General features: G+C 36.5%; 1 protein-coding gene across 1 annotated transcript; it reads left to right on the top strand.

Annotated features, from left to right (window-relative positions):
- The first annotated feature begins 1,638 nt into the window (after positions 1-1,638).
- LOC127775721 (uncharacterized) lies at positions 1,639-11,409 on the top strand. Its single transcript, XM_052302010.1, has 3 exons — positions 1,639-1,713; positions 2,198-2,360; positions 10,081-11,409. Exons 1-3 carry the CDS (start codon positions 1,678-1,680, stop codon positions 11,382-11,384), a joined length of 1,503 nt encoding a protein of 500 aa, XP_052157970.1. The 5' UTR covers positions 1,639-1,677; the 3' UTR covers positions 11,385-11,409.
- The last annotated feature ends 483 nt before the right edge of the window (positions 11,410-11,892 follow it).

Genomic DNA, 11,892 nt, shown 5'->3' with positions numbered 1-11,892 from the left:
TAGAGTAACTTAACAGCTCCTCTGGTCTTCATAGCAACACATTAAGTGGTACGAATTTCATCATTGTCTCTAGATCTAACTAGCAAGATTAGATTAGGGATTTTACTAGGAACAAATGTTTCATTGCAATACCTACATATATAAAGGAAAAGCCGCTCAGGTTGAAATATTGCTGTCGGAAGCAATGAAGAACATATCCAGCACCCTAGGGAAAAGAGCAGACCGTAGGATTATCAAAAAGGAAAAAATGGTTGATTTACATGTCATCGAATATCTATATGCAGAGCTCTTTTTAATGGGGGTATATATGCGGAGTCAAACAGGCATGTAAGTCTTCTCTCTGGTAATTAAGAAAAATAAACTAACTCTACCTATCTATGTTCACCTTGGCATGAAAGACTCTTTTCCTAACTTGATTGTGTTTTACCTTGCTCGTTCACTTCACTTCTCGAGGAACCTGAATTGGATTTTACTTGTCTATGAGTGTCTAAACAGCTTCAAATCCTTCTAAGGGATGGGGGGTTCTCTTGCGATTCACTTTGAGCTCGGTTTCTTATGATCTTTCTAGTTTTTCCATTCCATCCAGCTGGGACTCAATCTTGCATTCGATCCCCCACTTTTCCATGAAAAAGTTGAGCTATCTCTGGATTTCTCTTCTGCCTCTCTTCCATATTCAGAAAAAAGGAAGGAGGAGGGCCTCTCAACAGGAGTGATTTCCGAAAGGAGATCGTTCACAGTATCCTTAAGTTCATAGTAAAACTCACTTTCGTCCACTCGTATGAACTGCGTGACCAAGCACCACGAGATGGAAGCTTGGATTGAGGAGGTTGTCAATCGAGAATACTAGTGATTGTTGTATAGCAGTTACTAAGTGACACCCCGCGCTTTGCTACAGGATATATGAATGAATATGTATTAAATGATGTTGAAATGATGAATGAATTTAGATATAAATATTGTGGAACTGATATGAGTAATAATGAATTAACATTTTTATATGTTGAGCTTTAAAAAATAATAATTTATAGGTAATGTATGTAGTTACATTTAAGTTTTAGTATTTACTATGCATGTTGATCTTTTAGTGCTTAGTGGGTTGATGTGTGATCTACTTGTATGTTAACTAATAACTGTTATGCTTGCATTTTGAGCTTTATGTGATTAGTGGATTGTAGTTTTATAGAAGGTATAGATTAGATGTTCAATTGATTGATCATTTTTGAATTTCCATCTTTTTTACAATGTATGTATTACATTTATACAGTGTAAATTTACTAAATTTCATGTAGTTTTCTAGACATACTACTTTAAATTGATGATTTTATATCTTTCGCCATTGTAAAATTTTATATAATAAGATAAATAGACGTTATGAAAAGTTACTTTGGTAATACCTTTTAAAGTTTGCAGTGGATTTACACTGTTTTCACAGGGTATTCCTTTATTTGAATTTAATACATATACAGTGTAAAAAAAGCATGTGCGCCCCAGCATGGAAAATTAATTCAGAATTAATTTTTAGATCCTGCCACCATTTCTCAATTTCTTTGTTTTTTAGCAGATGATTGTACGTGATCGTGATAGCGATGCTAGCCTATAAATACCTCTTGTGCTAGTCCTGACCAAATTGAGCAAGAACTATAAGCAGCCAATGCTAAAATTATCTGAGACTAAGCAATGAGTACTCTTTTGTCACTCTTCTCATTTATTCTTGTAAGTGTTGTCTCCATTAAGTTGAGCTCTTACATCCATGCTTTTTCACCCACTCACGATATATTTTTTCTTCTTTTCCTTTTTGCAAGGAATAATTTACTTTTTTGAATCACACTCTACACGATATGATGTTTGTGTATATGTCACAAATTATCACAGGCTATATATACTTTCATAGTTCACATGTGTGTTGAACGATGCCTAGATTGTTCCTTGCCAAGCTGGTAGGTGGCGGGAATTGGGTTATCCTATGGTAGAATCTTTGGGGGAGATTCGTAATACCCATGCCTGTTTGCAACCTGCAGTGTGGTGTGAAATTGGCCCGTGTAGCCTACAAGTGATATTGTAGTGGATGGTTTAGTTGTGTTTTAGTTTTTTTTTTAAGTGTATAAATTGAAAAAATCATCTATGAAAGCTTTTGTTGAAATAACACATCTTGGCTGCATCAGTAGTGATGTATGATGGTTGGTTGGTTGGTTGACAGGTGATGGTGGTCGGAGTTGGAGAGGGGAGGAAGTTGTTGAGCGCAAAGAAGATGACGATGATGGTGCCAGACCGCACGGCTGACGTGATGGCATACTGGAAGACAGTTCATCCCAATTCTCCAATACCATCAGCCATACTCAACCTCTTGACACAACCTTCTGGTAATTCTCTCTCTATAAAAGGGTAATATATTTGCATAGTAGTAGCTAGATATAAACACCAAGATGGAACCATAGGCCATGCTTAAGATAGCTAAGTAATTAAAAAATACTGCAGCCTATAGGCTATAGCACCTCATAGTGATCCCTACTGGTTATATGCATTCCTCTCATTTCTTTTCTTCCAAAATAGAGTGCTAGATTTTAGCACCAATTACTTAACACCTGCATAAAAAAACATATTAAATTATATAAAATACAGGGTATTATGGTTCAAGTTGCACAAAACCATAAGAGTTTTTGGTATGAGACAATCAACCCCAGGTATTATGGTATGAGACAATCAACCCCAGGTATTATGGTGGTACTTGTTTGAGTAGATCGATGTGAATGCTCATTGTAACGTATCTGAGAACAATCTTAACAGAAGTAACTAGGGACTAGCTATTAACAAAATTTTCAAAAGGGATAAGCCATGACCAGGAATTATGATCCAGATTAATGGTTGATTGTCAAGTTTGAGTAGCTATGATGATCTAATTTTTTAGGGATATGATCCAGTTTTTTGTTTAATTTGTTAGGTGGATGGGAATGATTTAGTTTCTTACTTGGTTAGATTGATGTGGATGAATAACTGGAAATATGAAAGTTTTTATTAATAACATAATATATTCTATATTAGCGGTAGTTATCATTAACTTCTCCATATTATACACAAATTAACAACAAAATGACTCATTATCTCTAATCAACACAAACCTTGACAATTAATTACTATTTAACAACAAAATATATTAATTATCATTATTGTCAAGATTAGAAAAGGTGGATGGTCTCATCCGGCCAATATTTCCGAAATAGCTCATCCAGCATCTGCATGAAATATTTTCTCTTATAACGGTCTCATTCATGATTCGTCCTTCCTATCAACCAAACATAGTTAAGTTGGATGGTCATATCCATGTAGGGATTTCCTTTCAACCAAACACATCCCCCTAGCATCTTCATATGGAAAAAGTGCACATGGTCTAAGTCCCTGCATACTAGTATATTGTGCCACATGCCAATAGCTGATTTTACTTTGTTGGTCTGGATGGACTCATTTGTTTGTAGAAGTTGGTCCGGGCTGGTCTGGTATTTAAATAACTAGCAAAAATACATGTGCATTGCAACAGGTGAAAATAATTTTCACGATTAATAAAACTCGATCAATTTAAACAACAAACCGAAATTAAACAAACAAATCAATAGCAAAACAAAGTCAGAAACCATATATAGCATTCAACCGGGTTGTGCGTGCTTCATGTGTCATCACACGAAGAATCACTTATGTACGTCTTTCCATAGCTTCACAAATCAATCCATAAGTTGACGCATGTGCATTTTGCTATACTCATCGATCAAAGATTGAAATTTTTATTATTCAATTAATATTTTTTTTACTATAGTTGGAAAGCATTTGCAGAGTAAGAAACTTGTCGTATGCACACCTTAAACAATGATAAATTCAAAAGGAAACTATTTATGAGGAGGGAAATTTGGAAGAGAAAAAGAGAAATGAGACGAGATTAGAAGGAGAAGGAGAGTATTAGGATTATCGGGAGAAAAAATGAGAAAAATAAAAATAGAAGGGAGAGAAAAAAAGATGCCGATCAAGGGAGGGTCGTGCGTGGCGCCGATTGGAGGCACGCGGGATAGAGTTGGCCGGTAGGGTTGGGTTGGGATGGGATATGGGTGTATAGTAATTATTCTAGATTCGCATCGAATTGGATACGGGCGACATACAACCAACTCAAACAAAGATAATGTACCAAAATTCCAACGGAAACATCTCCAATTTTATAATAGTATATAGATAGAGATTGACATATAGATCTAATCAAACAGCTATGATTTTACTGATGAATCTAATTGTACGGGTATGATTTAGTGATCATTACGAAGCCTGTGGAAAGACATATAAAATATTTAAGCTAATTAGTGGGATACAGTTATATAGTAACTAGAGAAAATACTCATGCGTTGTAATGGGTTGAAGCAATGTTAATATCACATATTAAGTATATGCAGTATATCCTACTCTAGAAAGGAAGCTCGAGGTCGGTCGACGAGTTGGCCATTATTTGCTTGATGAAAATAGGAGCCCTTGCTATGATTTTTGCATCCATGCAAAACCTATACAGATAGACAGTTAAGTCTTGTTGTTTATTATCCCATCGTCGTCCCTTTTTTTTGCCAATGCGCGAAAGGATTGCACATCAATATATTCCATCGCAGTCCCTTGCTCCGGACTGAAACGGATTCGATCTATATGCATGGCACGGTCGATGCAGGAAGGCCCGGCCCGTCTCACGTCAAGTCGCCTCCCTCGGCAACGTAGATCGTGCGAGATATGGAAGGAAATAAAGTGGGCCACGCAGAGAAGACATCAATGCCAATCGGATGCCGGCAACGCAAATTGGTAACAAACGTGCGGCGTTGCACGATGTACGCAGGAATCGGACGCAGACTCTCATTGCTTCGCGTGGAGACAATGTTGGCCAAATCGGACACATGTGGCGTAAGAAAATTCAACTATTTTTATAAAAATAGTAGAGGAGATGCATAATTAATCATCGAATGTGTAGGTGGTACTATACAACTTATAGCAATTTGTAGGTCCCCATCGTTTGGCTTATTTCCTAATAAGCCAAAACGGCTTATTAGGAAATAAAAATAAATTTGTGGGTAAAACTTTTATAAATGTGTTCTTTGTGACTTAAAAGCCAATGTTGAAAAAGAAACTACGTTGAAAATATCTCAAAATCAATCTCAAAATTAAGCTTGAAAATTCAAAATTTGGCTTTTTCTTTGGCTTATTAGGCCATCCGATGGGAGCCGTAGTTTGGATTGCGGGGGTGGTGTACAATACAAGAAATACTTTACTTTACTTTACTCAATCCTCACTCATATTATAAATGTTTGTTTAACTCCTATGCTTTGTTGAAGTAGTACTTACTACTTTAAATGTACATATAGTAATTATAAAATGTCTTCATGATCAAACTTTAGCCATCAATTTCTCATAAAGCCAATATTAATTGTATGAATAAAGCATATGGTTTAGTTTAATTTTATGCATTAATTAAATATACTTTTGAGTTTCCTAACTTTACATTGGTCAAAATCTACAAAATTTGATTTCTTATAGAATCAAAATAAACCTTACAAAAATAAATGCATGGAGTATATTAGATCACTCTTCTCCTCGACCGATGTTGGTCAATTTATATAACAATTACTTTACATAATTTGTAGAGTAAATTTTACAGCAACGACATCGTCACCTGTTGATTGTAATGATGTATGTGTTCCAAGTTTCACTCCCTCTATATATATACCATTATTTCACACACAATTATTATACCGCCATATGATCACATCATAGTTATAGGGGCGGACAAGGCATAGGCTAATTAAGGCCCAAGCTGGCCCATACTATTCTGTCCCTAGCTAGACCCATTGGATTATGAACCCGCGCCAGGCCATGACCCATGTTGCCTTGGACCTAGGTCTGCCCCTACATATCTCTATATACGATTGCACGGTTCTAACCCTGCCCAGTGATTGGGCCACGTGGCACCACGCTTCGAGCCCCAGCGGGATTCTCGGCTGGAGAAGCGGCCACGTATGCGCACCCCTCCCGTGGCCGTCTGATGTCATATCAACGGTGAAAAAAAAATGTCCAATGGACCTCATCTAGAACAGTCAGGACTCAGTAGTAGATAAAAAAATCACAGTGAATAAAAATCCTCAAGAACAACAGATTCCCCTCTCCTAATCGAGCTGATGCATCGACCTTATCCACCCCGCATCAATCAATCCCAATCCCAAACCAAACAACATCACAGGAAACATTGAAAAACATCACAGAAATCTTTCACTAAAACATCACACAAGAACATCTAAATAATCATCCCGCCACCGGGCAGCCACCGCCTCCCCTCTCGCCGCCGGATCTGGTGGAGGGGAAGGCACCGCAACCGGGCCACCGACGCCTACGCCGGATCCGGCCCGTGGGAGTTGCCGGCGAGAGAGAAGAGAGGGGAAAGGGACGGGAAGGAGAGGGAGTGAGAGGGCACGCCGCCACCGTGGGGAGGTGAGACTACGCTGCCGCCGCCGACTCAGGATCCGCGTGAGGAATACCCGTATCCGCGCACCCGAGCAGCCGCCGCCACCGGATCCACGCGCCTGAGCCGCCGCTGCAGGATCCGCGCGCGCGAGCGGCCGCAGCTGCCGCCACCGCCTCCTCCATCCAAGGCCGTAGCCAGCCCCACCACGCCGTCCCGGCCTCCAAATCGCACAGAGCCGCCACACGGCCTCCTCCTCGCCGTCACCCGGCCACGACGCCAACGGCCGGCCGCAGTGCCTCACCGGCCTCTGCACCCACCGCGCCGTCGCCGCCCGTCCGGCCTCTGCACCCGCTGGCGCCATCAGTGGAGGAAGGGGAAAGAAAAGTAAATAGAAGAAGGAAGGAAAGATAAGGAAGAAGGAAAGAAAGTAGAGAAGATAAGGAAAAAATCTCCATAGATTTTGCAAAAAGGCCCTTGTGGTTTCCAAAAATTAATCGCATATTCCTCTGCATTGGAAACTTTGCGTTTTAAACCCTGAAATTTCTAGAAAATACATAAATGGCCCTCTGTATTTGGAATATTTGTTTGAATGGCATTGTAAATTTGCAAAATACACTGAAATTATATTTCATATATTCATGATTATAAAATTTATTTATGGCATTTATGATTATTGATTATTTGTAATACTTTTATTATTTTTAATTAATATTGCGGTAAAATATATAGAATTGCATAAAATATATTGGAATTATTTGTGCGAATTTTAACTAAAGATGACTTATCGTGAACTAGAAGTTTGTTGAATCTATAAGTATATCTGACATATACATTCAATGTCGTAATTATAATGGACGTAGAAGATCAATCATACCATCAAACCAAGTGGTCTTTTCACTAACTCAATGTGATTGAGCAAGCACTTCTATCTCTTGACGGTACGTCCAAGCTACTCTGACGAATGAGTATACTAAGTGGATAGCATTTTTTGAATATTATGGTGCACCCTACCACTCATAGAACAAGAACTATGAGAAATAATGAGTATTTTCGACTATGATTCACTGAGCAAATAACCTACATAGTACGGTAGTACAGTGCACCGAATATCACCGACTATGATTCTACCCAAACTCGACGAAAGTCACACGCAAATATCACTAGGATTACATGTACTTCATTTTTGCAATTATTGTTTTGTGCAACATATTTTAATTATAGAATTAAATTTGCAATTCTTAGCTTTTGTTCAATATATTTTGTAACATATTTTAAAAACATGATTAGATTTAACCAAATAATTGTAGTTTTGTGACATTTAGTATAAATACAATCATTATATTATGTATATACAACTATTATCTTTTTATATTAATTAATGTAACAATTTCTATGCGATCAAAGCAAATACCGTATCATTTTCAAGCTATCTTTTTATAATATAATAGATAGATTGTTTTCACCCGTTGAAACGAGAAATAAAATGAAACGTGGATAGAAAATAAAACAGCAAGAGGGGTGCCTTTTGCTTGATAGGTAGCTCGTAACTAATTTTATCAAGTTTAAATTTTATCAAGTTTAAATTTTGCTCTGGCATGAGGCAATGGGCATCAAATTAAAATTTTCTATATAATTCATGTGCATATATCAAACTAAAATTGTGCTAAATGATATGCATACGCACCTCTAATGGGTAAATTATGATTTTTACACACCCCAGGTAAAAATTATGCAGAGGATAAAAAAAACATGTCTGGTTCTACCAAAACAATTTTCTGAACTTTTTCCTCTAAAAAATTTAAATTTACAAATAGGCCCTCGGTTTGGAGTGTTTATAAATGGCCCTAAGATAAAACTTATTATCAAGTAGGCTATTTTTTTTATAAGTTGGACAAGTAATTTTTCTATGTAATTCATGTGCATATATCAAACTAAATTTTGCTATGTTGTGTGCATATGAAACTCTATTGGGTAAATTATGATGTTTACACATACCCCCCTAGAGATAGAAAAGAATATTCAGATTTGTGATTTTCTTTACCAAAATACATCAAATTTCCTTATGATATTTGGAAATATTTTAACCTTCGATAAGTTAGTAGAAAACTAAACTCTCTATCCTAAATAAATTTTACGAGAATTGAACTAGCCGTTCTGACAATTGTGCGAAATTATTGTGTTCTAAATAAACCAGAAAATATATACAGTCTATTTTCCATGAGTTTTAAAAACAGATAAAATTGAAAATTGTAGAAAAACTCAAAAACTAACAAATATATATTCTAAATAAGTTATAAGTATTATATACAGGTTATAATTAATAAGCGCGCCAACTGGTGCACCATTTTCTAGTGTAATTGAAAAGCTGGGCCCCTAGCTTTGTTAAAAAAAACAATCCTAATGATGAATCTAGACACATGTTCATTCTAGGATTAGATTCTTTTTAGAACAGAGGGAGTACAAATTTAATTACAAGGTGGTACAACACAGCCAAAATCACACTCAAAACCAGCATGACCAAATGCATATTTTATTTGAAGTTAATGCTATAAACATGGAAAGTTAACAATATATAGTTATACTTGATCAATATAATAATACCGTTCACTTGCTCAAGTTTTATTAAATTTTTTATAAGGTGATAACTCAAATCAAACAAAGTTGATGAGGTTTTAGTAAGTAATCTCTCCTGTAACCAAAACATATGCCTTGGACATTGACAGTCCAAAATGTCCACTAAAATTAAGTGTCTATATATAATCCCGTACAAAATACTAATGTTTCAAGTACGTATGTACAGGGGTTGCAAGTGTTGAATTTTGCCAATTTTATCAACAGTATATGAAGATGCAGATAAATTTACTGCCTTATAGTTGATTGTGCAAATGTAGCATAACATTTGAAACTGTTGTTTTAATAATTGAAAATAAAATCCAGGCCTCTGCCTGCATATGCATTTTAAATTATATATCCGATCTTCAAATTGCGTCCCTAGAAAAAAAGATAGAATTTAAATACCTACTAGTTGGGTAATGTTTGTAATGCATGCAATCAATATACTTTGACCATCAATACCTCTTTGAATATTTCAATTCAACTTGAAAATGGTATGGCTAGTTTTATCTTCAAAAAATTTCAAAATACTTTGGTTCATTTTTATACGTTTTATACTAGTTATTAATTTATTCATAATCAAACTAATACCTTGGTGCATGATCATATTGTTGCCCAAAACATCATTTGTTTGTGATATATTTAATTGAAAGGTGCCATGGTACTGCACTTTGTATATTAATTTGCGAACTGTAAAATGGCACTATTTATAAATTTGTAACAAATGTGAGGCTGATTACACCACACTACCCCTATATTTTGGGTTGGAGGTAGTAGAATTAGAATAAGGAAGATTCCCATGTAAATTCTGACAAATGTCAGATATGTTTTGACAAGAACAGTACATGAATGAGCAACCTTTGGGGAAGATTATATGTCGCATAAGAATAAAGATTTCATTTACAGTTAAAATCAGTGGTGAAAATAACCAACTCCTAGTTCAGTTTATAATGATCAACGAATGCAAGAACTGTGACATCGTGTGCATGTATCTACAGGCAACCAGAAGAAGAATCTCCTTCTTACATCAGGTAGTGGAGCCAAGGGGGCTGATGAGAAGAGCTCAATACTCAAATTGAATCCCAAGCTAGACAACCAAGCTAAGAAGAAATTTTCACCATACAACTATAATAACCCAGCAGACGGGTATGATCGTGTTTACTATGATGGCGATAGTGATAAGCACATGTTATTCGAGTATGAAGCTCTGAAGATAAAGATGAAAAACTTGGATATGTACTGGTACAGTGGAACAAATCAGATTAACAAGAAACCTGAGCTAGACCTAGCCAACAAGAAACTTTCCCGTCACAACAATAACAACCCATCACATGGTCATGATCATATTCTACTAGATAAGATGAAATTGTTACGTTACATCTATGGCAACCCAGCAGACAGGCATGTTCGTGTTGACTATGATGGCCACAATGATAATCACATGGTATTCAATACTGAATCCATGAAGCTAAAGAAAGAATTCTCATATTTGTACCAGTTCAGTGCAGTGAAGGGGATTGACCAAAAGCCTGAGCTTAATCTAGTGAAGAAGAAATCTTCACGTTACGTCTATGGCAACCTAGCAAATGACCACCTTGTTCACTATGATGGTCGCAATGACAAATACATGGTACTCAACCACAAAGCCAAGAAGCTAAAAAGGAAAAACTCAGATTTGTACCAACACAATGAAGCAAATGGGATTGACAAAGAATCTAAGCTGAACATGGCTAAGAAGAAACTTTCATGCTACATCTATGGCAACCTAGCAGATGGACATCATCATGTTCGTCTAGTTACGAAGAAATTTCCACGTTACATTTATGACAACCCAGCAGTTAGCCGTCATGTTTACTATGATGGCCACAATGACAAATACATGGTACTCAACTTTGAAGCCATGAAGCTAAAGAAGAAAACTTCAGATTTGTACCAACACAGCGAAGTGAATGGGATTGACAAAAAGCCTAAGCTGAAGCTAGCTAAGAACAAATTTTCACGTTCAATCTATGGCAACCTCGCACATGGACATGATCATGTTCACCTAGCTAAGAAGAAATTTTCACATTATTACACCTTTGGCGATCCAGGAGATGGGCATGAGCATGTCAATCATCATGGTGGTTATGACAATCACATAGTATTCAACAAACAAGCCGTGAAGCTAAGGAAAGGGAACTCAAATTGGTACTATTACAGTGGACTAAAGGAGATTAACAAAAGGCATAAGCCAGATCTAGTTAACAAGAAATTTGCTCGTTACATCTTTAGTAATCCAGAAAATGAACGACCTTTTTTGTGAAGTATTATTAATTTAATAAAAACTGCAAAACTAGTACCATCATGTTGGCACACTGTTGATGAATTAATGGTTTGCTGAGATAGAAATATTAAAGAACGGTGTACCATTCTTCAACGGGATAGTCTAGCATGGCACGCTTCCATCCACACAAGCCGCCACGTTTAGCGAGGACTCCTATACATACATACGTCGGTACGTGGCTAGCTAGACCACAAGGACTCCTACACTTGCACATATGTACTCCCTCCATTCCATAATATAACACATGGTCAAACTTGGCACAGTCTTCAAAACTAATCTTTGACTTTAAATTTCTCATATACTATAAGGTTTATGCAACAAATTTATAACCATCTTAAAGTAAATTTAAATGTCAATCCAATGATAATAATTTTAACAAATAAAATTTAATTTATATTATAATAATTGTTGGTTAAATGTTTTTAAAGTTGAATCTTGGAATGTGTACATGCCTTATATTATGGGATAGAGTGAGTACGTGGATAGG

This window comes from Oryza glaberrima, chromosome 6, assembly GCF_000147395.1.
Source record: "Oryza glaberrima chromosome 6, OglaRS2, whole genome shotgun sequence".
Taxonomy (NCBI): Eukaryota; Viridiplantae; Streptophyta; class Magnoliopsida; order Poales; family Poaceae; genus Oryza; species Oryza glaberrima.
This window is presented reverse-complemented; position numbering and strand designations above follow the sequence as displayed.